The 27,500-nt window shown below is 38.0% G+C and overlaps 1 protein-coding gene and 1 long non-coding RNA gene across 12 annotated transcripts in view; one reads left to right on the forward strand and one right to left on the reverse strand.

Moving 5' to 3' along the window:
* The window catches only part of LOC140481575 (uncharacterized), a 185,759-nt gene extending 176,687 nt beyond the window's left edge, over nt 1-9,072 (reverse strand). For 3 of the 4 annotated variants that reach the window (XR_011961556.1, XR_011961559.1, XR_011961557.1), the window contains exons 1-2: nt 8,785-9,072; nt 7,620-7,647 (exon numbers count right to left, since the gene is read on the reverse strand). This is a non-coding gene — a long non-coding RNA (uncharacterized lncRNA). Of the gene's footprint in view, nt 1-7,619; nt 7,648-8,241; nt 8,325-8,784 lie in introns of those variants that run through there. The other variant, XR_011961558.1, reaches the window with a different exon arrangement.
* Nucleotides 1-27,500, forward strand: part of LOC140481574 (protocadherin-9) — a 713,749-nt gene that overhangs the window by 464,119 nt on the left and 222,130 nt on the right. For 2 of the 8 annotated variants that reach the window (XM_072577992.1, XM_072577993.1), the window contains exons 4-5: nt 16,493-16,903; nt 17,200-18,423. The exons of 3 other annotated variants lie outside the window; for them this stretch is intronic. In XM_072577992.1, coding sequence (XP_072434093.1) covers nt 16,493-16,903; nt 17,200-18,002 — 1,214 coding nt within the window. In that variant the 3' untranslated portion in view covers nt 18,003-18,423. Of the gene's footprint in view, nt 1-16,492; nt 16,904-17,199; nt 18,424-27,500 lie in introns of those variants that run through there. 3 more of the 8 variants (XM_072577995.1, XM_072577997.1, XM_072577994.1) reach the window with 2 other exon arrangements.

The raw sequence follows: 27,500 nt of genomic DNA on the forward strand, positions 1-27,500 counted from the left end.
GATTGCGTAGGTCCCCTACCTCAAACATAAAGTGGGAATAAGTATTTAACAATAATGGGTATGTCGACTAGATTTCCAGAGGCAATCCCATTATGCACCATCACAGCAAAAAGAGTTGTAGAAGAATTACTTAAATTTTTTTCTAGATACAGAGTGCCAATAGAGATCCAGATCAAGGATCAGACTTCACATCCAAACTATTCAAGGAGGCTATGGATAACTTGGAAATAAAGCAATTCAAATCTACTGTGCACCATCCAGAATCGCAGGGACCACTAGGGAAATGGCATTAAACACGAAAGACCATGTTGAGGGCTTATGGTCAGGAAAATCTAGATGTTTGGGATAAGGGAGTTCCATTTGTACTTTTTACAATCAGAGATGCACCGAATGAATTGACCAAATTCAGTCCATTTGAATTAGTTTTTGGGCTTGAAGTAAGAGGACCATTAAAACTGATTAAGGAGAAATTAATAAGTCAGAATTCAGAGACCACCCATTTGGACTGTGTGTCAAATTTTAGAGAACAATTAAACAGAGCTGGAGAGTTGGCTAGACAACGTTTAAAAGTATCACAGCATATAATGAGACAAGAAGTGGATAAGAAATCACAAATTCGCAATATTGAAATGGGGATAAGGTATTGGTGTCATTTCCAGTAACAGATGAGCCTATAAAAGCAAGGTTTAGTGGACTGTAACAAATTGAGAAGAAATTGAGTGAGGTGAACTACTTGATAAGGATTCCAGAAGAAATCTCACAGAGTGTGCCCATGTGAATATGCTCAAAAGGTATTTTGACAGGGAAGGAAAGCAAGAGGAGAAGGTGTTAATGATTACAGTACAGAAGGAAGAACAAAGTTCAGAGGATTCTGAATTGGACATTCCTCAAATCAAATTGGGATAATGAGGAAGTTGTCAAAAATTGGGGTAAATTATTGAGTTACCTTCCAAGAAAATCAAAATGACCTAAAAGAGTTATTACTATCACATGGGGAGATATACAGAAATAAATTGGGAAGTACTAACCTAATTGCACATGGTATAGAGATAGGAGATTCTGTTCTGATTAAGCAACATCCTTATAGGCATAACCCTCTGAAGGTGGCATAGGTTCAGAAGGAGATAGAGTGCATGCTCCATGATGGCATAATCAAAGTGAGTTACGGTGACTGAAGCTCACCTAGTGTCACAGTGCCAAAGCCAGATGGTAGCGAACGGTTATGTGTGAACTATCACAAAGTCAATGCAGTTACAAAGACTGATGCATATCCAATTCCACGGTTGGAGGGGTGTGTTGAAAAAGTGGGACAAGCAGCTTACATTTCTAAGTTGGACTTGCTCAGAGGCTACTGGCAAGTACCTCTGTCAGAGAGAGCAAAGGTGATTTCGGCTTTCATAACACCAAATGGACTATATCAGTTTAAAGTCATGCCATTTGGTATGAAAATCACTCCAGCCACATTTCAGAGACTGACTGGATTACCCTATTGTGTGGTGAATATTGATGACCTGGTGATTTTTAGTCATCGTGGAAGGAACATTTACAGCATTTATTGGACTTGTTTGATCAACTTCAGAAGGCAGGCTTGGTGGTAAACCTAGGTAAAAGTGAATTTGCCAAAACCCAATCACCTTCCTGGGCCATGTTATTGGACATGGACAAATGGCCTCTCGGGATGCAAAAATGAAAGTAATTGGGGAATTTCCCTCACCGTTAACAGAAAAAGCAGCACTCTGGTTCCTGGGGTTGAGTGGATTTTATTGGCAGTTTGTGCCGAACTTGGGCAGTGTGGCTGCTCCACTCACCCAATTGTTAAAAAAGAGCAAGAAATTTCAGTGGAAAAAGGCATTTGACAGCCTAAAAACTATGTTAACTGCCCCAGTATTAGCCCCACCACATTACACGAAGTCTTTCAAGGTGGCCATCAATGCCAGTGATGTGGATGTTGGTGTGGTGCTCCTGCAGGAGGATGACGAGGGAATAGAAAGATCCATTGGGTATTTTTTCAGGAAATTGAATGTTTATTAACAGAAATTTTCAACAATGGAGAAAGACACTTTAAGCTTAGTGTTGGCATTAGAATATTTCAGTGTTTATATTACCAGCAATGCATCTGAGACCATTGTATACACTAATCACAACCCATTGACATTTGTGGAAAAATTTAAGGACAAAAATGCCTGACTGTTTAGTTGGAGCTTGTTGTTGCAGCCACTCAATATGACAATTGTGCATGTGGCAGGTTGTGAAAACATGATTGCTGATGCGTTATTGTGATGCAAATGAGATACAGGGGCGATCGGTGGTGGGTGTGCCGTGGCCTGAATTTGCATGTGTGCATGTTTACGGTTAGTACAGTGTATATGTGGGTTTAGACTACTAATGGGTTTTGAAGGGTTAAAAACAAAGCCATCTTTTGGCATTGATAGTTCTTTTTTTTTGAAGGCAGGATGTGTCACAAAACTAGTCCCTTTGCTTCTAAAAACTGTTCCTTGGTTCAAGGCGACATTGTCCTTGATTTTTTTCAGACAGGCAATAAACTGGGCCGGGCGCCGATCAGTCTGGTTTGGTACAGAGATGAAAAGGATTTTGAGAGGCCATTTGTTTATATGTAAACAGATGAGATTTCAGGCCAAAGTGGGCAAAGAAGTGAGCCGTATAAAGAGAGAGGAATGTTCATCTCTCTAGCTGACTTGAGCTGAGCTGAGCTGAGCAGTTTTAGTTCAGTCTTGAACCGGTTGGAATTTCAACAGGGAGTTATGTGGAAACTGTCTCTCTTCTGCCCTTCAGCTTCAACCTGTAAGTATGTGTTCCATTTATACAGGATTTTAAAGGGGAGTTTGCTTATTGGGACTGTTGTGTATATTCCGAACAGCATAATTAAGTCTAGTTGGATAGGTTGAGTTCTGTAGGGGTTCCTTGTTGTGTTATTTGTGTTTCATTGTTTAATTTTTGTGAATAAATGTCTGTTTTAAACTCTAGTAGTCAACCTAGCTGGCTTACTCTGGGTATTGTTCACTGCACACTTAGTAAAACAAATTGCAAAGTTATGGTCTGGGGCTGCCTGCTTAAGAATGTTTTGAGTGGTCTGGCCTAACCCGTAACACTTGCATCTACCCTCCACCCAATATGTTATGTTATGATATTCTGCTTCAACTCCAATTGCCCTCCTATGTCCCAAATCCCATAGCCACAAGGAGAAAGCAGAACTATGTCCATAGGTCTATTTGTTTATGACAAATCTGCTGTTTGTCTGTGCACCAATATCGACTCTTTACACCTGTTTATTAATCTAAAATATATTCCTTGGTCAGCATAAAGAAACTCAACTGGTGGAGGGGCAATCATAGAACCTCTTAGAAGTTCCAAAGGTAATAGATATGAGGTGTATCTGAGAACAGATAAATAACAATTACTATTCTGATAATGGAAAGACATAAGGTAGAAGCTACAGGCAGGTTGACCTGATAGCAATATTATGTCAAATTCACTCAAAAATCATTCAGACAACAGAAGTAATCTTGTCATAATCAAAATGCTTTTGGAAACAGGAGGTCATGGCTCATTAATCTACTGAAAGTCTTTGAAGAGAGAACTAAACCAATGAATGAAACACATTGGGAGTATGATTTGACTGAAATTTTCAGACGGCAATTTGGTATACGTGAGATTTTCAAAGAAGTTTGTGGCTCATGATCTGAAAGGCACATTGACAAGCTGGAATATCTATTAAAAAGCAAAAGGTGTTCACAAATGCAAAACCAGAATGCACTGTCTGAAGATCAGTGACTAATAGAATCCTGAGGAGATTCATTCTGAGTGCCTGCTGTTTATATCATCTTGAAGTGCTATGGAGAAGGATGTTTCAAGAAGCTGTGTAATATTTGTTAACACAAAGCTGAGTTTTCAGTTAACTTGTTTATAAGAGATTGATTATATGTAAAACGGATTTGGGAAAATTAAGTGTGTGGACTAAAGCAGAGAAAATTGATTTTATTGCTGCTAAGTTTATATTAATGCACATTGAACTTGGAAATTAACAGTAATGATGGAAAGTGAGAATTGAGAAGGTTATGCGTACTGCCTTTGGATAGTATCTGATCAAAAATGTGTTGGTAACCAGACTAACTGGGCAATTAGATCAACCTCAGATATTTGGTTATAAGTGAAAGCAAATTATGTTAACCTCAGTACAACTTATTGCAAGACTACTTTCAGTATGGTTTCCACATACTAACTTGGGACACTTGGTAGTTATCTTTTAATTGTTTTTAAAGTCTTGTTAATTAACTAGGGATTCATATGTGTTTCTATATATGTGGTTGTTGAGGTGGGAGGTATTTGTAATGTTTAACTCCCTGAAGAAAAGATGTAAAGATTGGCTCCAGTTCTCTCCTCAATGATTGGTTTAATGGAATATATCAACACTGATGCAAGGAGTCATGTCTAACTTGGATGATTTCAAATTCAGACCACAAGCTGTAGTGATATCTCAAAGAACAAAACTTTTTTTCATTTAGGGAAAAATATTAAAAAGCACATGATTCAAATTTTAAAGATCATGGGAATCATGAATAAAATGAATATGTTCAGGACATTTTGGATGAACTGTCCAGACAGAATTTGGACACAGGAATGCAGGCTTGATTGTTTTGTGTAGGGTGGTCTTTATTTTACAAAGGGAGAGTCCTTGTGGAAGGGAAGTTAGATTTTCAGCATAAGTAATTCATGCTGACTTTATTGTTTTTAAAAGAGAGCTGTACATTTGCATCTTTAACAGTCAGGGTGATGGTTGGAAAGGTAAATAATAGAAATAATTTATTACGAAATATAAGGAAGATATGTGTTCATACACTGATGGGGACTAAAAATGATTTTCTGAAGCGTGTAATTGATCAGAATTAAAATTGTGGTTTTTATCATGAAACTAAAATTATACAAATGCCCAGAATTGTTACCTAGCCTGGGGATTACAAAACATCATGAACACTTGCATTTATAACATATTTTAAAGTACCTACTGATGCACTTGAAGTGTCATAACCGACAAGGCTATGGACAGAGAGCTGGTCAGTGGTATTTGATTGACTAGCTACTTGATGATCAGTGTAGGAACAGCACGCCGAACTGCCTCATTTTGTGATGCAAATGTCTACATAGGTATGATCTCTGAGGTTTATCTATAACTCACTTCCATTAGCAGACTGAATGCTCCGCAAGAAAGTCTAATGTTAGTCAGATGTTTTTGGTCTGTCATAGGAAGGGATGGGGGATGGCAGTGGGGTGAATGATTACAGGGAGGATGACTGATTTGACTGCTCATATGCAAGCAAGTTTCATAAGCCAAAGATGTTTCTGGCTGTTTGTGTACAGGAGAGGTTGAGATTCTGTTTGGGTAAAACCATATATGTCGATACATATGCTGCAGACCCTATTCCAATATTGTGTTTCTAAAAGGCACAAAATAGCATATCTACTTTGAGGACAAAAGTGAACCATTTTAGATTACCTAGCTATTTAGGAAGGAGCCATGAAAAATGAAAGTTCTACCAGAGGTCACAGTCTATTGGAGCATGTTAAAGCGATGGAATATTGTGGTGTTTGAAAGCAAAATCCAGAACAATCTGGGAAGTAAATTGCATTTGGAGGAGGGGTACAACATTATAACAATAGCCACAGAATTGCTGATTATTGTTCTTGTAACTGTCTCCACACAGCTACATTTCATGGATTGCTTAGTTAAATCGTTGAAACAATACTGCAAAATTTATTGATTACGTCCCTATGGAAAATTAAAGGCATTTAGATGCCTCATTAAATAAATAATGAAGCTTTTTTAGAAATTGCCTATTGACCAACATACCGCAAATGACTGATTAAATTCTGCATGAAAATCAGCACTGTGAGGATCCTGGAATCTCATTAAAGTGAAAGATGGGGATGCTAGGATTTAACTACTCAAGGTTTCACCGATGTGTTGATTCATTGAAAAGCATACTTAGTAACCTAAACAGAAGTGTACAATAAATAACTGACTGTGGTCATTTTATTACCATGGCATTTCATAAGAGTTGTTCCCTGACACCATATGTGGCTGTAATGATAGATTTGATTAAGTAACATTTTTAAAAATATGGAATAGAGAGAATTTAATTTTCTTTGTGAATATAAATCTTAAACTGCAACTGTTGGTGATATAAACAGGACTGCTACATAAAAAGAGAAAAGAATTACTGTTTCAGACATCAAATATTCTCTTCAACAGGTTTATTAGTTTTTGAAGCATTTAGTGATTTTGAAAAGAAAAAAGATCAAAATGTAAAGTTAATTATCTGATATGTGTACACAGCATGTGGGTGGCGTGGTGGCACAGTGGTTAGCACTGCTGCCTCACAGTGCCAGAGACCCGGGTTCAATTCCCACCTCAGGCGACTGACTGTGTGGAGTTTGCACATTGTACCTGTGCCTGTGTGGTTTTGCTCTGGTTTCCTCCCACAGTCCAAAGATGTGCAGGTCAGGCGAATTGGCCATGCTAAATTGTCTGTAGTGTTAGGTAAGGGGTCAATGTAGGGGTATGGGTGGGTTGCGCTTCGGCAGGTCGGTGTGGACTTGTTGGGCAGAAGGGCCTGTTTCCCACTGTAAAGTAATCTAATCTAATCTAATCATAACAGAAATAGGCCATTTGGCCCAAATGGTCAATACTGGTGTCAATGCGACAAATGAGATTCCTCCCACATGAATTCACTTCACCCTATCATCATACCTGTTTCCTTCTAGTACTTACGTCTTCATCTTCAATGCAACTTTCAACATAAATGCATCTATGCTACTCCTTTCAGCTATTCTATTCTCACCACACTCTTGATGAAGAATTTGCTCCTGAACTGGATTTATAACAAGTTCTAACCTCTAGTTTTGGACTCCAATGTGGGTTGATTGAAGTTGCCATCCCTGCCATTTATCTGGGGGACTAATATAGAAATACAACATTATGTGTCCCTAAGTCCACTGATCTATGAACAACGTCAGTAGTGGGCAGTATGGTTAATGACCGACTGCTCCCTCTCCAACACAAACCTTGTAAATGCAGGATGTTTGGAATCACCATTGGGTGGTCAAGCATTTTAAATATTGTGCTTAATTACTACATATACCAGCTATGTAAAGGAAATATGTGTTAGACATGACTATTCCTTTACAAATGCTGGAGACACATGGTATTCAGAGTGGCTTCTGATGCTTTTAAAACGCAACCCTCCCAGGTATTTGCTGACAGTAATGCTTTGACAGCAGATAAACAACCGATCGAAATGTCAAAAAGAAAACAGAGTAATGGAATATTGCACACATATAAGTGCACCAATAACCGTATAGGGACCAAAGACAGTGTTGAAACTCTCGGAGAAGCTTGTCACATGCACAATGACATGAAACCCGACTTTACTGAGGGAGCAAACCACCACAAATAGAAGCTGACAAGTGTAATTTAGCTGAAGACAGAACAAAACACGGCAAATTACAGAGTCTGCCTTCAACCACCAGTCAAACTGCTACAAATAAAGACAGAAAACGAGCTTGAAACATTGCGAATACAAAGCAGATCTGACCAGACTTACCACCACAGCTACAAAAGCAATTAGCAATCTGTAAAAGAAAAAGAAATGCATTTTGTTATGACCCCAGTTGAAGTTATTCTTGGACAAGTTGGATGCCAGACTGATACCTGGCTTCATACTTCATTTTGTTTTGGTATTAATAGTGATGTCTCACTGAAACGTGAGTATGTAAGACTGCAGATTTTGCTTTAACAATAAAACAGAAGTTTAGTAACAAAAGAATTAAGATCAAATAGAATAAACCAAACTATCTACTTATAGCACAAATTCAAAGATTTTATGCACTTAGTAAAAGTATAATTCTATAACTCCCGAAAAAATAATCTTCTTTATAAATTGGGAAATAAAATGTGTAGTACCCAAAAGAAACCCATGGTACAATACAAAAACATTCACCTTGTTTAGTACCAAAAACACTAAAATCCCTGTCCATAGCAACTTGATAGGTTTTAGTGACTCGTAAAGAATAGAACTACACAAAATTTCTTCCCGGGGCTAATAATGCGCCTGCATTTAAGATTACTCAGCTTCTGATAATCTCTCTTTATTACTTTATATGAAAACCTCTGCTCTGGGACAAATACTCTCCTCTCTCAGATAATTTAGTTGCACTGTATCCTACCCTTCACAGGAGCACTGGTCAATCCAGCCATCTTCATGGAAAGGTATCACAGGATATCTTACAACATTCAAAACTCAAAGTTAAACTAAAAAATAACCTCTGTCTCTAATCTATGTGTTTCCTTTAAGCGTAAAAACCCATTCCTGATTCCTGACCTTCTAAATTGGAGATTATTTATCTTGTTTGGTTGTATTATGTATGTAAAAGCCCATTAATTCTAAAGCTGAGCCTCAAAAAATCTGTTTTAAATAAATCGCTGTAGCTACAGAAATACTAAACTTATTAAGTTCAGACACACATTAGTAACACAAAACCAAAATGCAAAAATTACAATAATGAAATACATATGAATCACACTTTTCATAACAGTTGTGCATGCCAAAAAGCTTTACAAACAAATGAATTATTTTAAAACTTTTTTGTGGAAATGGAGTAGCCAAATTGCACATAGAAAGCTCTCAAACAGCTGTCTGCTAATTACTGCATAATATTGTGGTGTTTCTTAAGGGATTAACTCTGGATAAGTTAGCACATAGTACTTACCTGAACGCACTTCACATGAGGTTTAATCAGACAAAACGGTGCATCAAACCAGATAAAGAATTTTGTGATTTTATGTATATTACAGGTTGTTTGGCTTTAACGCTCATTTCGTCAACGCAAATCCGCTGTCACGTGATTGACAAATTGGGGACGTTGTTTCTAAAGTGCAAACTTTCAAAATGTGTGTTGGCTATAATGTGATTACATCACCACACACTTTAAAAGCTGTTTCTAAAGCAGGATTTTTCTATAATGGTGGGCTGCACAAGACTGCACATAGAAGATCTGACTGCATGTGCAAAAGTTCAAAATTAATGGAACACAAAGGTCTCAAAGGGTTGTAAGGAGATGATAGAGATGGGGGCAGGGTCAAGGTCGTGAAGGAATTTGAAGCATGAATGAGTTGTTAGGGCATGAAATACTATAGTGACAACAAAGGCAAAATGCAGATGTGGATTTCAGTTGCTGGAATCAAAATTAAAACAGAAAGTGCCGTGTGGAAAGAGCAAGAGTGAATGTTTGTATTCATATTTCTTCTTCAGAACTCTAACTATTACAGCTAATATGATGCATAACCTATCTCTGATGTCACAATAATATGATAAGCAAAAAGACTAGGTCAGATATCAACAATATGCACCAGCCTAAATGATAGAATGACATTGTTTATATCTAGATTACAACTCAACAATCACAAAAAGTTTTTTAAAATGCTTAAAACATGTATTCCAAAACACTCAAAAACATTCACACCAGCACAGTCACAGTAATAGGAATGTAATGGACTGATACATTTTTTAAACAATAGCATGAAGATATCATTTAAATTACAATCCAACAGATTGGGAGCAAAATGGAAAAAAACACAGAAACAAAAATCTCAGTAAGCTGAAATGTTAACTCTTTTTTTCTCTCTCTCCAGTTGCTGCCAGACCTGCTTGAGTGTTTGCAGCATTTTCTGTTTTAATATCAAAGAAAATCAACTTTGCTAATTTAATATTGAAAATGCTGGATATCTGAAAGAGCAAAAAAGTTTAAAATGCTACAGAATTGACATTCAGATTGATGAAAGTTCATCAAGTTACAATTTTCAAGTATACTGGAGTTATTGAATTAAAGTCCAGCTCCAGAACTTTGTCCGCCAGCAAAGTTTATTCTGAGTTTGGATGCTCATCTGAAACATTTTCCATTCTTTGGATTCGTGAAGTAAATGATTTTACATATGGAAAAACATCCTAAAATTTTACAAAAAAATGATAAACGGTTGTGGTCATTACTCTTCGGTAGATGCTGTCAAAATACCATGTTTCCATTATCACAAATGTCATAATGCTTTGGAAGTCCTTTGCTGGCTCTAAAGCATTTTTGAAAATGAAAGTATCATTAAAAAAGGCAAAGAACCAGATCTTTACTACCTGGTAGTTTGAGTTAGAAAGTTTCTCTGCTCAGCAGACCTACCTCAGTTTGAAGCAGCTGTTCACACAAAACCCATGCTCAGTTATGGGATAGAATTATGGCACTGACCTCAGAAGCAAACCCGTTACCACGGGGGTGGGTGAACACTGAGGTGTACTTGTTAGAAGGCCTGCTTTGATTCTTTAGAACTTTTCCTGATTGTAATAAAAATAGTCAGGCTCTGCAACATTCAATCTCAAGTTCTTTACCCAACACCCCATGGTCCCCCTACGATTTATAAATGGATTAACTCTGCAGGAGTCTCATTTTGACAGCTGAAGAGAAAAGTTGACACTGTTTCATTGACATCTTTATATGGTTATGTTATTCTTTGTTGTGAGATTTATTGACAATGTCCCAATGATTATTTGTGCAAGATTAAGATGTATGAGATGTGTGAAGTTTTTTTCCCCATTGATACCTCAGTTGGTTGTTTGTTTTGAAGCTTCTTTTGAGTTCTAGAAACACCTGTTTCTACAAAATAATATCAATGAGTGTTTTTTTTCTAAATAGTTTCACACTTTCCATTATTATTCCAGGGTTTGTTAGTTCTGTTCGTAATCTATACCAGATGAATGGGCATGGAAGGACCATGGCTTGGCAAGGAGGATCATGGGGAACATGACCAAGATCTTTTAACCTTATCTTTGAGAGGTGTTAGATCTCAGATTCTGTTTCATGACACCTCTGAAATCTGTTAACCATAACTTATAGAAAAGCTGGTTGAACTCCAGGAAAATTGCAGGCAGCGAAGAGATGTCTATTCTGCAATGCAGCCGGCTAGGTTGGGAATCCAGGCTCCGGTTAGGGATCTGCGCCTTTACCCCATGCCACCAAACACTGGGTGTCTGGTAGTGGGGATGGGAATCCCAGAATCAGACACAGCCTGCCATTTTAATAGCTCCAGTGTCTTGCTGACTTAATGAAAATTCAGCTCAAAGTTCAAATGGTTGATTAGCTCTTTTTAAATTAATAATTCTCAACCCCTCAAGTGTGCTTCGGGAGATATTTTAAGTAAGCAACTGGAGTGTTTTCTACCTTAAAAGAGCTATATTATGGCAATATATTGTTTTGCCTGCTGTCATTCTTACCATTCCACCAAGCAACATGAAATTCCTTTTCACAACTGTCAATCTACTTTGTGACAAAATAAAAAGCTTATTCTACATGCTCACTTATGACATGCTCCCTAACTAGAAAAGAACATGCAGTACAGTTAACCTGCTGTGACAGCCTTGGCAACAGTCAAGTTATGGGGGCTAACATAATTAATGATGTGGCTGGTGGTTTGTCTTATTGGTGACACTGGTTGACAATCCCACACTTTGCACATATGTCATGTGTCTTCAAACTATCCTTTTACTTGAATATTCATCTGAGAATGAATAAGTAATGTTTTACCACAGTAGATGTTCTGTTCTTTAACAAATACAAATCAGTTTCTTTCTAGTTTGTTGGTGAGAGCAGTTGGTTTACAATCTATATATATATTGATCATTTTGCTAACTTGGCAATAATCTCACTACAGCTCGAAAGCAATATGTTCCAATTTTTCAAAAGGATTCCCTCCGGTCAGGTAATGCGAAGGGCAAAAAAATTCTAGAAATGTCCACTGCTCACAGATGTCATATTAATCAGTTTGCATATATGCAAAATATACTTCTGTAACTGGACTGTAAAGATATGCCAACATTAGAACAATGTAAGAAAAATAATCATGATTAACCACAGTCATATTGTGCCAATACTACATCCTAAGACTGCTCAGAGAAATTTCTGAAGTTTCAACTGATGAAACCTTTGATTAATGCAGCATTAAATTTGTTCTAACCTGGATCAGGTTACCTTCTCTGGTTAATCAGGTAATCCTGGAAATAATGTGATTTGACATATTTAGAGCCTTGGTGATGATAATTGTAATCTTAAAACAGAAGTTGATTTTGAAAGTCTGGATTGTGGATGAAACAGCTGGTTTGCTGAGTTGCATGTCATTACTAGAGGGCTGCTGCTCTGAAGTTCTGTGACAAGCCTCAGTCCTGTGCTTACTGTCTCGTTTTGGTTTCTGGTCCAACAATGCCTCAATCTTAAGACTTTGAGCATATTTTCCAAATCTTCCAAGTCTCTCCTTAACCTGCAGCCTTACAATATTTAAAGGACACTTTGGTCTTCTAAATTGGTCACATCCCTAATTTTCAGACTCCCTGATTAACAACATAGTCCTAAGCGCTAGAATTTCCTGACTAAGCCTCTAAACTTAACTGTAACTTCACCTAAATTCTAATCCTGAACTTAACCCTAGCTGTCTCTGCATATTGCTGATGCTTTACCAAACCTAACCCTTTGTGGTCCTGATATCTCATTATGTGAGCCAGTATCAAATATTGTTTGACGATGTTTCTGTGAACTTCACTAATTTATCTCCATAACCTAAGGTTCTCACCTCTGGAAATAATCTTGTGTAACCTGTTCTGTATTCCATTGCTTCACATTCATCATCAAGTGTAGTGCTGAGAATTTGACAGCATATACCATCTGAAGTCAAACTTATACAGTTTCGGCGTAATCTTCCTGCTTTTGTATTTTATGTCACTGTTATTAACGTCTAAGCTACTGTGCGCTTTACTAATCACTGTCGCCACCTATCCTGCCACCTCAAATGACTTACACATTGGTCTTTTGGCTCCTGCTTATCCTTTCGAGTAGTACCCTTTAATTTATACAGTTTCTCCATGTTCTTTCGATCATAATATATCATTTCAGATTCCTCAGCAAACTTCCAGCAGCTTCCCCAGTACTAAAGTTAAACTGCGCATTTCTTTACAAACCTTTTTGAAGAAGGACATAACATTTGCAGTTCTCTGGTTCTCTGGCAACACATGTGTGTCCAGGACCAAAGTCCTGCATTTTCCAATCTCACTTCCTGCAATATCCTTGAATGCATCTCATCTGGTCCTAATGTCCTGTTAACTCTAAGCGCCGGCAGCTTATTCAAAATGTCTTTATTAACAGTGTTTGAACCCTCTCGTGCCTGAGGTTCCTCCTCTATCACCATGGCCTGAGTAACATCTGATAGACAAATAAAAACCGAAAGAACTGTGAATGCTGAAAATCAGAAACAAAAACAGAAATTGCTGGAAAAGCTCAGCAGGTTTGGCAACATTTGTGCAGAGAAATCAAATTTAGCATTTCAGGTCTGGTGACCCGAAGAAGGCTCACAGGAATCGAAATGTTAACTTTGATTTCTCTTCACAGATGCTGCCAGAAATGCTGAGCTTTTCCAGAAACTTCTGTTTCTGATAGATGCCTAACCCCATATGGAAATCCTCGTTTTGGCTGTTTATAAACCCTACTCCTCCTTCTACTACCGTTTTTATGTGCCTATAGAAGATATTTCAAATCACCTTTATTTTAGATGCCAAAACCTTTTTTATTAATATTTCCTCTTTGCTTCGCTTATTTGCATTTTCACTTTCCTTCTGAACATTTTGTTCTTGGCTTTGATCTTATTTATGTTTACTACTTGACACCTCTCATAAGTATACATTTCCTTCCATATCTTAATTTCTCTCTCTATTTTCATCCAGGGAATTCTGGATCTGTTGTTCCAACTCTCCCTTTTGTAGGAATATATTTTGACTGTATATAAACCAGTTCTTCTTTAAAGTTAGCCCATTATTCAGCTACAGGTTTTCCTGCCAATCTTTGGCTCTGTTCTCTCTGGCCCAGCTCCCTTCTGGCCCTATTGATGTTGGCTCTCCCCTGGTTAGTTATTTTTACTCTGGCTTGCCCATTATACTTTTCTACCGTCATCCTTAGCCTTGTGATAGGAGGATTACTGTCCTTTATATGTCCCTTCATTGACACTTGGTCTGTTTGGCCCACCCTATTCTTAAGAACCAGGCTTTACAGTGCTTCCTTTCTTGTTGAACTGATCACGCACTGCTGGAGGAAATTCTCATGAACACAACCTTTGAACGCTTGTCCTTCTCTGCCCTTAACATTACCACAACACAGTCTATATTTGGGTAATTAAAATCCCCTGATGTAACTACACTGTAATGTTTCCACTTCTCTGTAATTTCCTTGCAGATTTATTTCTTTGCATCTTTTCCACGAGTTGTTAACTACACTGAGAAATATAATTTAATCCCCCTTATTGCTGAGCTCTAACCAGATTTATTCTGCCCTCTCATCCTCCAAGATGTCCTACTTCACCAGTACTGCAATGTTTTCCTCAACCCTCATCCTTTTCTTTCTTTTCTATCTTTCCTGAGCAGGCAGTACTTTGTTCATGCTGTTATTAAACTCCAGTAATCTCTTCCATACTCTTACAGAGTTAGTACAAAACCTGACTGATAACAGTAGCAAAATGTCCCAAAATAATTCAGTTCCAGCTCTGTTCAGGTGCAACACATCTGACTTGGACAGTTGCCATCTGCTCCAGAGCTTATCCCAATGGCCCAGGAATTGGAAGCCTTCCCTCCTGCACTATCTTTGCTGAACTAACACTCTTTGATGCAAACGGTCTGGATTTTGAAGTGGTGGCGATAACAGAATTGTCGGTGTTTGTCTTTATTACTCCACCAGCGTTGTAAGCAACTCCTGGAGTGTGTGTATATCCATAGAATGACATGGAAATTCAGAAGTTGTTGTCAGTGAATCTACATGTGTACTGAATGTGCACTGTTGAGGCACACGCAAACTGCAATCAATGGATAGCAATTCTATTGATGAGAACATCCATCCTGTCGCTGTTCATCTCTCTGTGAAAACCCTTGAAAAGTTTACACTTTGTTGGATGAGGGTTTGTAACTGTGTACAAATTTCATCATTAATGCTAACTGCCCTCACTGCTTGGAGATGCTAATTTTGCATTAGGGGAATGTTGAGATTGTTCATAATGATACAAAAAAATCTGCACTTTAAAATATTTTCTTAAGAAAATAACTTATTTTCAAATGGTTTATTATTGTTTTAGCATTTATCTTCATTCTATCAAAGACATTTATTTTGCTAACTGAAATGTTAAGCTAAAAGTGAAAGCACATTTAGCTTCCTGACTAACTGTTAAACATTTTGATGTAATTGGCTACATACCTGTTTGATGATATCACTGCTGCTGGATGGCTTGACTTTCTCTTGGCTTGGTGCCAGATTTAATCTGACATCGGGAAAGGGATTGGGATGACCAGGTTCTGTAGGTTTCACGTTTTTATTTGGCAACTTTGATTAAAGTCTGCAGTAAACGTCATTGTTTCACTGCTGACCAGAAAATCTAGGCCGAAATGTTAAAACATTGCAGTTTCTGTATAAAATGTCACAGAATGCAATTGTGACCCTGTGCCATGATTTTAAACACATGCAAACATATGTCCTCAATTTACATCCTGTTGTATTGTGTTATAATGACAAATTAGTTAATAAAGCAAGAACTCTGTTAACTTTCACATCAGGACACTTTAAAGGTACCCTTTATCCAAACAAACTGCAAGATCAAAACAAAAATATGAAGTGAGCATTGAATACTCAATAAACGAAGAATAAAAAATGGTCTCCATATATTATCTATCTGTTACTATTTTCTGAATTTCATAGCATGCCACAAGACATTGTGTGAGTGAACAAGAATGTGGATAAGATCAGAATTTATCCAGAGAGATGTTTTTTAATAATAAACTCCTTGGGAGTTTTGTTACCAAGTTAAGGGCATTGTTTAAATTCAAATTGTTATTGATTTCTTTGATTTTTTAAAATCCAATATTTTCTGGATGGAAGCCAAGCTGTTGTTGACTGTAATTATTTGGGCTGGATGATACATTGGGTTATCAAGCTATCAAATTTCTCCTGGAACCTGGATTTAAATATAACCTGAATTGGAGTATTGAAGCAGAATAGAAAGTCATTACACTCAAGTCCATCTTCTTCTTTCATTGAGAATTGATAGGATAACCTTATTTTCTTTCTTTGCCACTTACAAGGACTTTAACTGTAGTTATTTAGGAGATATTAATACAGTTCCTGGTTGCCTCAGTTTAGAATAAAAAAACTACCCATTAAATTAACATTAAATTGACAATGTCATTCATAACCCACAAGGATGATTTGGTGTGGAAAATACAAGCAGTATTTCTGCCAACAGAAAAAAAAGTCACAAGTTCAGAATTCAGCTGCAAATAATTGACAATTACCACTTTAACTTCCGCAAGGAAGCCACTTGACCTTTGCAAATGACTTTTCTTTCCACTCCGCACAGGCGGAAAGCAGACGAAAATGGTGTCCACAGTAGCTAAACTGCAGAAGGTTAAATTCTCCACGTTGGCTATGCAAATGCTTGTGAAACATTTCACAAGGTTACAAAGAATATTCCTGGCCACGAATCCCAAAATGCACACTAGTGAGGGTCACCGACGTGGCTGGGACGTCATTGTTGTAAAAGTCAACAAAATTTCCAAAGTAACACGAACAGCCGAGGACTGTCAAAAGCGCATCAATGACTTAAGACTTGGTGCTCGACAAAAAGTCGCTTTTAACAAAAAGAGAGGGACAGTCCAGCACAGAGATGTGGCAAAACAGAAAGTCCTAACATGGGAGGAAGAAAAAGTGGCCCCGATAGTCCACCTTGTGGAACATGGACCTGATGCGTCCTCTGACTCAAGTGATTCTGGTGAGTGTTGCATTGTTTTATCAAACCCATCATTGCTTGCGGCAGATATCACAGACTCAGCTATTAACATTAAGCATGCATTGCAATGATTATGTATGTGAGCCCTTCAAAGCATCTCTAAATGTCTTGCTGTATAATGAATTGCCAGCTTTCTTGTATTCGAAGCCAAGAATACAAAGCCTGTATTTGTACAAATCCTTTGTACAGGCTTGCAAAGCGTTATTGTGAACTAATCCTTCAAATTACGCAGACTCCATCATCAAGTAAGCCAAGGTCCTGTCTTTTTATCTTCCCAGGTGATTGTTGCACCTCAAAACCCTTGAGATCAGAGCAACAACAAACCACTGTGATCATGGAGGACGAGAAGATGCCAATCCAGCATCAGGAGCCTAGAGTAGCCATGGAAGGTGCAGTGACTGACAAGGTACAACAAGGTTCATATGGGGAACAGAAAGAAGACTGTACAGGTGGGCAATGGAAAGCAGCAGCTTACATGAAAGTGCCACCCTCAGAGAAATCAGAGCAAAGAGGGACATGTCAGCCAGACGCAACAGGTGCTGTGAATTCCTCTTTCCCATCACACACTCAAAGTGCACATGGTGAGGAGCTTTGTCCCATATGTCGTAGGTTAGATACACTTGTGAGCACTGTGCAACGTGGGTTCAACCACATACATAGGGACATAAACACACTACAAAATGCCTCTCAGTACCGTGGAGCCCGTTTGTCCCAGAATGTCATGTCTCTGATTGGTGCAATGCACACTCTTGTGAGACTCCATCATTTTTCCACATTGCCACGCAGAGATGTGGCTATTCAGACCTCCATCCTGACTGGAAGGCATCTGGGGGAAAATGTTGGAGCTGCATCTAGTGACACAACAACTGTATCAAGTGATAATGTAACTACCCTCAATAACACCCCACCTACATCCAGTGACACTGTAGTGGCATCCAATGAAACTGGAGTTGCATCCAGTGACACTGGGGTTAGGTCAAATGACACAGTGATCGAAGTGTCAGTTGATCCTGATGGGGACTCTGCAGAGAGTATGTCCATTGAGGAGTCCTCTCAAAATTCTTCAGACAGTGATTGGTAAAATCAATTGAAAATAAAGGGTACGTGGAGTTGAAGGTGTGTATGTAGCTATTTGAATATACGTACACTTAGATTTCGGGTTATACATTTTACCTAGTTTTACTCTTTTAGACAATAGCTTATTGGGTTCAAATAATTCCTGCATGCACGTATTTAACATTGGGACTTAGTATAAGGGTTGCAGTTTTGTAATAAGTAGAACATCATTTAAAATGCATATAATATAAAATTTAGACGCACTAGCTTAACATGTCTAATATTATGTGGAATTCTGTGAAAATGTTTTCCACTTCCACAATTATTAATGTTGTTTGTAATAAAAGAAAACCATCTATCATTACCTGTGTTGTTTTGTTGTTCAGAACCAAGGTTTTGTACTCGTTTTTTCATCTTTTCATCGTTATATGTGTTGTGTATGGAATAAACATTTTATATCAGTCTCTCTTTGTCCTGTGCCTGCTTCAGCCCATGATGCTATCCCTTGCTTTCCTATTTTGTCTTAAATTTTACACATGAGCTCCCAAGTGGCAAAGCAGCCTGAGGTATCTAGACTTATTAGTCTTGTCTAATTGTCTTTCGTCCTCTGCCTCTTGCCTCACTTATATTATTAACAATGCATGCAATTTGGATTTTGCAGTTTCACAGATTCATGATCATATGTTTGCAGAGGTATGTTTTAAAATTATGCTCTTTCACATAGCATAGTGAGAAAGCTGCATTGATATGGTTTGAGTTTAGACACAAAAACATAAAACGTATGAACCCAAGTTTCTTCTCATTGTAGATAATTTATATTTTTAAATGTTCCTAAGTATATTTAATTCCCCAGTTATTATGCTTGGAAAATTAGTCTTTCATTGTGCTCCAAAATGAGGCTTGTCATGCATATACACAGACTCCAGTTCATATCAGGAGTTCTACATGTTGATTAACATTTATACCCAGCATATGGATAAGAGGCTTTAAAATATACATGTATAATTAAGAAAAACACAACTGATTCTGTTTGCTACATGACCTTGTCATTCTAAGAATTATGCTATGTGCTGGCTTCAGCATCTCTTATATAGTGCTGCTTGAGTTAATTTCAGTACCCAAGCTCTGGTCTCCAGATATAGCTTTCGTCTCCATAATACAAAACACGTGGAGAAACAAAGAAGGCTCAGTTAAAATATTCATGAATATTAATGAAACTGGGTGGTCATAACTATCAGGAAGGTCTGAACAGCCTGATGCTCTTTTTTTCAGAAATGAGACAGATAGGGGTTACCTATAGAAATCTTTATAATTCGGAAGCGGTTTGATAGGGGAGATGGGAAGAAGATGTTTTGGCTTTTGGGAGTGCCCATAACTCTGGGTTATAAAATAGTCATTAATATATCCAATATAGAATTTCAGAGAATTTTTTTTATCAAAAGAGTGGTGAGAATGTGACATTTTTCCACATGGAGTTGGAGTAGTTGAGATGAATATTACACGTACCTTGCAAAAGAAGTTTAATTAGTTAATGGGGGAGAAAGAAATAGAGGGACGTTTTGATAAGGTATGATAGGTAAGATGGGGAGGAGAGTTACGTATAACATATTGTCTAGTAAAAATTAGTTATATCAATTAACCTGTTTTTGTGCAGTAGATTCTGTTTAATTCAACTGCACGTCGTCATCTTTTCCAGCAGTTTTCTATTAATGGTAACAACTAGTCTGATTGTGGCTGTTTATTATATGAAAAATTAAAAAAAAAACAAATTACTCTGCTTAGTGAAACATAGTTGCAGAACAAGAGGAAAGATTTCTCCACCAATTCTAACTGAGAACACATTGTTCTCTAATAATTCATTAATTCAGTGGATTTTGAGACTAGGCGAAAGTGAGGACTGCAGATGCTGGAGATTAGAGTCAAGAATGTGGTGCTGGAAAAACACAACAGGTCAAGCATCATTCGAGGAGCAGGAGAGTCAATGATTTGGGCAAAAGCTCTTCATGAGGCCTTTGAGGAATGAGGATTGTGAGACTGTCTTGCAAGATTTAGCAAGGGATATCCAAATCACAGTCATGCAAGTACAACTCCAAGGAGTTTTCTGTTCAATCTCCAAAAAACACACTTACTTCATAAAAGGCTGTGATTCTGCCTTCTTCCACTTGGGATGGAGTTTATTTTCTATTCAAATCTGTTTATCCTAAACTTTAGGGAATGCTTGATGTTCCCCTTGACTTGAAAATTGAAGCAATGTTTGAATGCCCACTGTGTGTTTCCTGCACCTTAATAGGCAGAAAAAAAAAGATTAGTTTGTACTTACTTCAAAACAATTACATTCAATTCGTGGTGCTTTTAGGTTAAGGGTTAAGTCACCATAATCTTACGAGACCAGAGGTCCATTTTCTAATTGAGAGCGATGACTTGTGGTGGTTTAACCTGAGGGTCACCATGCCTCAGGTGACGGGAGAGCTTGTGAGTAGAATCCTTAATGGGGCAACTGGATCTTAAAAGTTGGTAACTGATTACTCTTGATCTTTTTAGTACAATACTCATAATATGAAATGCTTTGGGAGTCTCATTGGTAATGTAGGACTCAGTCTCAGCTGGAATGTCACAGAAGAGGAAAGATAATTAAGTAAATAATTTTAGTTTATCTTTAAAAAAGGTATAGAATCCCTCCAGAACCATAGATTCCCTACAGTGTGGAAACAGGCCCTTCAGCCCAACAAGCCCACCCAGACCCATTCCCCTACCCTATTATTCTACATTTACTAATGCATCTAACCTACACATCCCTGAACACTATGGGAAATTTAGTATGGCCAATCACCTAACTTGCACATCTTTGGATACCTTGCACCTTCTGGTTTGCAATATATGTCTCAGTGGTGATAATGCGGGTATCGTCGGGATGTGCATATTGGACAAAGTTGTGGTGGTTTGTTACAAGCTCTTTAAAGTTCAGCTTGAAAGATACAGAGATTTTAATTCCTGTGATATTTCATAACATCCAACAATTCATATAGTTTAACACATTTGACATGATAAAGCATCCTAACTCACTTCACAATGGTGTAAGCAGCCAAAGGTTTACACCCAGCCAAAGAAAAATACATTAGGACAGGAGCTAAAAGAATGAATGAGAAGTGAAAAGATTAATTCCAGAGTTTGGTGAAGCAAAATAAGTCAGGTTGCACAAGAGAGTGGAGTTGGAAGAGCACAGAATTCTGAGAGAAAACTGTTATCAGATTAAGAATCACATTGAGAATCAAAATAGATAAGTACTGTCAAATAGCTGCTCTGTTTCCAGATTCAAAGGCTGGCAAACTTTCCTACTATGGTCTTTAATTACAGCTTCTGCTGATTTATCCAGTTTTGTTTTACTGCTTTCTCCTTCATGGTCATTGAGGTTTTTAAATACATGAAGGTGCACATTTGCTCGCTGTGCTCATGTGAGCTCAAAATGGTGTGAGAGAACAGTGGCCAAACCATGAGATGTACAATACCTTCACATGGCATTGAACTTTACCTGTCAGCCATACAAATACTTTTCAATGTGAATCTAGTAGTTAACAACTGGGGAGGGAGCATATATTTACACTACTGTCTGGCTCCACAGTCATCTGCTAGGGACCACTGAGTTCAGAACAGGGATTTGACAGAGAGCCATCTTAACCTGTGTGAATCATTACTGCACTCAATGTGTGCTTTTATCCACTGAGTCAATTAATGGCAAGGTTCTTCTATAATAGTTCATATAGTTCTCCAACAATAACACTGCTCATCCAATGTCCAGCCTTTTCCACATTAGTTCTGCAAAGCCTTTGTTTTCTACACTGAAGATTTTTTTTTCAAGTTCCTTTTGAAAGCCTCATTTGTAATTATCACCACCACATACTGAGGTAGTACAATCCGGATCCTTACTGCTCACTGTGTAAATAAAGTTCTTCAGCATGTTGAAATTAGTTATTTTGTCAAGAATCTTAAGTTGGTGTTTTCTGGTTTTCAACTTTTCTGCTGAGGAGAACAGTTTCTCTCTCTCTCTCTCCCTCTCTCTCCCCTAACCATACTTCTAATGATTTTGAACACTCTCTCAAATCTCTCTCTTCTCTGAGGAAAACAAACTGAGCTTCTCCAATCAATCCACATAACTACCAGTGAGTTTATTGAAGAAGTAATACCGCTATGCATAAAGGGATACTGGTGGATGGACTGTATTTGTATTTACAGGTGGTATTTATTCAGATTCCGCCTCAAAGGTTATTGTGGGAGATGAAAGCTATCCATGCAGGGAGAAATTAATAGAAGATTGATTAATGAACAGGAAGTAGAGAGTAGACATAAATGGGTCATCATCTGGTTTGCAAGATGTACTGAGTGATATGTTACAAAGATCAGTGCTGAGGCTTCAATGTTCTACAATTTATATAAATGACTTGGATTAAGGACCTGAAAATATTATTGTCAAATTTACTAACCACACAAAGACAGGTCAGAAAATAAGTTCTGAGGAGGAAGTAAGGATGCTACAAATGAATATTGATAGGTTAAATGAGTGGGCAAAGATTTAGCAAATAGACTGCATTTCTGGAACATTCAAAATTGTCCTTTTTTTTTAGATTAGATTACTTACAGTGTGGAAACAGGCCTTTCGGCCCAACAAGTCCACACTGACCCTCCGAAGAGCAACCCACCCAGACCCATTCCCCTACACCTAACAGTACAGGCAATTTAGCGTGGCCAATTCACCTAACCTGCACATTTTTGGACTGTGGGAGGAAACCAAAGCACCCAGAGCAAACCCACACAGACTCAGGAAGAATGTACAAACTCCACACAGACAGTTGCCTGAGGTAGGAATTGAACCCGGGTCTCTGGCGCTGTGAGGCAGCAGTGCTAACCACTGTGCCACCCAGGGAGAATAAAAAAGAAGCATATTAACTCCATGGTAAGAGGATGCAAAGTAGTCTGAATGTCCTGGTGTATGAATTAGTGTGAAGGGACAGCAAATAATTACAAAATGTTAAAGTTTATGACAGGAGAATTGAATGAAAAATTAAGGAGTTTACACCATTGTTGAGACCACATCTGGAATACAATGTACAATATTGATTGCCATATTTAGGGAAGTATGTGAATGCGTTGGAAGATGTTAAGAGAAGGTTTATATGACTAACATTTGGAATGGACAAGGTGGCTTATGAGGAATCGTTAGATGGGCTAAAGTAAGAGGCACCTTCATTAAAACATGTAAAATACTGAGGAGTCTTGACAAGCGTGGATATGGAATAAATACTTCTTGATGTGGGAGAATCCAGAACTAGGGTTCACTCTCTAAGAATAAGGAGTTGCACATTTAAGAAGGAGTGAGAAGAAGAATTTTCTCCCAGACGGTCATGATTCTTTGGAACTTTCTTCCTGGAAAGATGGTGGAGGCAGAAACTTTGAATTATTTTAAGGCAGAGGTGGATAGATTCCAAATAAGCAAGGGTGAAAAATGGTTGGCGTAGACAGGAACATGGAGTAATCTGATCAGTTAATACCTTATCGGATGTCAGAGCAGGTTCAAGGGTCAAATGGACATGTTCTGCTCTGAATTTGTATGTCTGTGACTGACATTAATCTTTAAAACCTTAGTTCTCTTAAACTATTGTTGTGGCTTTAAATATGCTAGCTTTAATTGGCTATTGTGTAACAATTTTGTGTTATCAGATTGCTGCTGCTTACTGAAATCCAAGTGATCTCTTGTACCTGTTTTTAAAAAGATTTTATTAACACCAATTTATATTCACTCTTGCAGTCATTTAATGTTTTTGTGAAATTTGTCTCACCAGCTATGCCATATGGAAAAAGGATATTCATCCCATTTCATAAAGCATTTTTTAACAATGATTTTATTTATTTGCTGCAAAATTATCAGCAGTTAAATGGACTTTGGTAGGCAAATGGGAGTGATTATACTGAAAACAAAAGGGGTGAATGGGTATGATTGCAAGAAAATAGTTCTATTAGTGGGTTCAGATCATGTCATAAACTGCAAATTAAACTCAACTGATTCATTTTCATCTGAATCCATGAAATTAGATTTTCTTTCCATTAACTTAAGCCAAGGCTTAGTTTCTGGCCTCCTTCTATCTGAGTGAAAAGGTCATGAGTTCAATTTATACCTCCAGAGATCGAGACTTAAGAGAACTTTGGTCAGCAGGCTTAAGGAGAATCTCAAGGCATTTTGTATATCTCCAGAGGAACCTCAGTGATCCGAAGGACATGGGCAGGGAGTATTTTGTTTGGTTAATTGCATTCCAGATAATTGAGTGCCAGATAACATAGTTTAGCCAAGCATTGGGTCCTTGCAGAATTGCCGGATAATCTGATATTCGGATAATTGAACGCCACATAATTGAGGTTCCTCTATAATAGGAGCAAGAGGGTAGCTAGGGAAAGAGTAGGATCACTCAAGGATAAAGGAGGGAGATTATATGTTCTTCATGAGCACTTTACCAAAGAGGGCCATGAGGATGTGGAAGTCAGGGAAAGGCAGGTGAATAATCTCAGGCATGTCAACATAATGAAGGAGGAAGTATTGGATGTCTTGAAATATATTAAGAGAGTCAAGTATCAAGGGCCAGATGGGATCTATTCGAGAATACTATGGGAGGCAAGGGAGGAAATAGCTGGGGCCTTAATCGATAGCTTTGTATTTTCTTTGGCCTCAAGTGATGGTCCAGAGGACTAGAAAATGGTCAATGTTGTTCCTTTGTTTAAGAAGAGGAACAGAAATAAACCAGGTAATTACAGGCCAATGAACCTGCCATCAGTGGACGGACACTGTTGAGAAAATACTGAGAGACAGGATTTATTCACATTTAGAAGCGAATGGACTTATTAGTGATTGGCAGCATGGATTTTGTGCAGAAAGGTCATGTCTCACCAACTTGATTGAGTTATTTGAGGAGGTGACAAGAATGATGAATGAGAGAAGGGCAGTGGATGTTGTCCACATGGACTTTAGTAAGGCATTTGATAAGGTACCTTATGGCAGGCTAGTACAGAAGGTGGAGAGTCATGGGATCTAGGGTGAGCCAGTGAGATGGATACAAAATTCGCTTGGACAGAAAAAAACAGAGTGCAGCAGTGGAAGGGTGCTTTTTGGAATAGATATAATTAGCTAATGGTGTTTTGCAGGGATCACTGCTGGGACCTTTGTTATTTGTAATATATATAAATGATCTGGAGGAAAATGTCAGTGGTCTGATTATTAAGTTTGTGGCTAATACCAAAATTGGTGGAGTGCAGGTAGGGAGGAGGATTGTCAAAAGATACAACGGGATATAGAAAGATTGCAGATTTGGGCATAGCAATGGCAAATGGAGTTTAATCTGAATAAATGCGAGGTGATGCATTTTGAAAGATCAAATTCAGATCAAATTATATGCAATAAATAGCAGAACCCTTCGGAGTATTGGCATGCAGGTTCCCACATCCCTGAAAGTGGCAACACAGGTGGATAAGGTGGTCAGGAAGGCATACAGTATGCTGGGGCATCGAATATAAGAATTGACAAGTTATGTAACAGCTGCATAACACTTTAGTTAGGTCACATTTGGAATATTGCAAGCAGTTTTGATCACACTACCAGAAGGATGTGGATGCTTTGAAGAGGGTGCAGAGAAGTTTTACCATGATGTTGTGTGGTGTAAAGGATTTTAACTATGAGGAGAGGTTGGATAAACTCAGATTGTTGTCACTGGTAAGATGGAGGCTGGAGGGCATTCTGATCGAGGACTACAAAATTATGAGAGGCATAGACAGGGTGGATAGTCAGCATTTTATTTCCCAGAGTGGAAAGGTCAACTACAATAGGGCACAGGTTCAAGATGAGAGGAAGAAAGTTTGAGGGAGAAGTGCAGGGAAAATTTATCACACAGAGGGTGGTGGAATACATTGCCAGTGGAATTGGTGGAAGCAGGCACATTAGCAGCTTTTTAAGTGTACCTTGATAGACACATGAACGGGAGGCGAACATAGGGATGGAACCCACTCATGGGCATTAAGTAATGGGTCTAAATAAGGATTACAAATTGGCACAGGCTTGGTGAACTGAAGGGTCTATTGTGTGGTATTGTATTATATAAAAGCTATGCTGACAATTCAAGTACACTACTGTGGGAACCCTGCGCTCTCAGACCAGCTATTCTTCGGATACCTTAGATCAATCTACTTTCTATGTGAATGCTAAAAATACAATGGCATTAATCCAAAGAAAAGCAGGGGAGGCCTCCCTAGCTCCTGACTGATATGTATCACAAAACAACATGCTATCTGTTCATGATTATATTGTTGTTTGAAGGACATTGCTACATGCTAATTGTGCTGCTTCCCTTGAATCACAATGGTTCAAATGAACTTCCCTCGCTGTCAGGTACTTTTGGATGTCATGCAAGGTTCTACATTAATGCAAGGTTTCTTTTTATTATTAGGAATTTATACTGTTTCATTTAGTGTGTAACAGCTTGGAGTGGTTTTATTTTACAGTCTTGCTGTGGATATGTTTTGCTCTTGTACAGTGTTGAAATTCCATTATTTTCATTGAGAATATTTTCTTGCAAGACTGTTGACCGCTCTCCTGTTAGAAAACATCGCACAGACTGATGAGATGGTACCAATTGTCAGTCAGAACACATTTAGAGAGACATTGCTTTGGCATGGTGTAAACAGGCCAGGGTAGAAAATTGTCACATTTCCTTACAGACCTTTAAACACAGTCACAAGAAACCATGAATAGTCTATTGACTGTGAAAAATTAGTAGTGACAGGGGATGTAAAGGGAGGCAAAACAGCATCCAAGTATTTTTTCATGGTTTACAGTACGTTTGTGACTAAGTGTCCCCGAAGGTGAATCATGCTTTATTCTACATTATCAGGAAAGTTTCATAAAATCACAGGTGCAGATCTTAGAAGTAGGAAGGGACCTTAGCAAAAGTTATTTCAAACACATGCAGTGAACTGGAAAACATTGAGTTTCCAGAGTAATTTTAGACCCTGCTCAAATGGAAGACCAAAGAATGCATTGCTTCATATCTCTCTCTGTTCTTCTGCTTGCATTTTTGTCTCATTTGGGTTGCTCATTCTGAGAATTTCCTGCAGTAATTTTAATTTCATGGATTAAAATGGCCAATCAGATGCTGCATAGCCAAAGCTTAAAACACATCTGCGTTGATTAAACAAATCAATTTTGGCACGGCCTAAGTAATCAGATCTATATTTCCAGTTTTTTTTTCACATTATATTAAACTTGATCCCTCACACAAAATCATTTGAATTATAGACATACTCAGCTGCTGATTTTAATGTTCAAGTGCATTTTCACTAACAAATTTATTTTATGATCATTGATTTAGAATCTGACAGTGACCATTGAAGTCTCAAGTTATACAAGTTGGACCTTGCTTTAACTATTTCCTTGGTGTAAAATGGATGTAAAAAGGTACATTTTTCAAGGACCTGTCTTAAGAGCACCAGA

This window comes from Chiloscyllium punctatum, chromosome 9 (genome assembly GCF_047496795.1).
Source record: "Chiloscyllium punctatum isolate Juve2018m chromosome 9, sChiPun1.3, whole genome shotgun sequence".
NCBI lineage: Eukaryota > Metazoa > Chordata > Chondrichthyes > Orectolobiformes > Hemiscylliidae > Chiloscyllium > Chiloscyllium punctatum.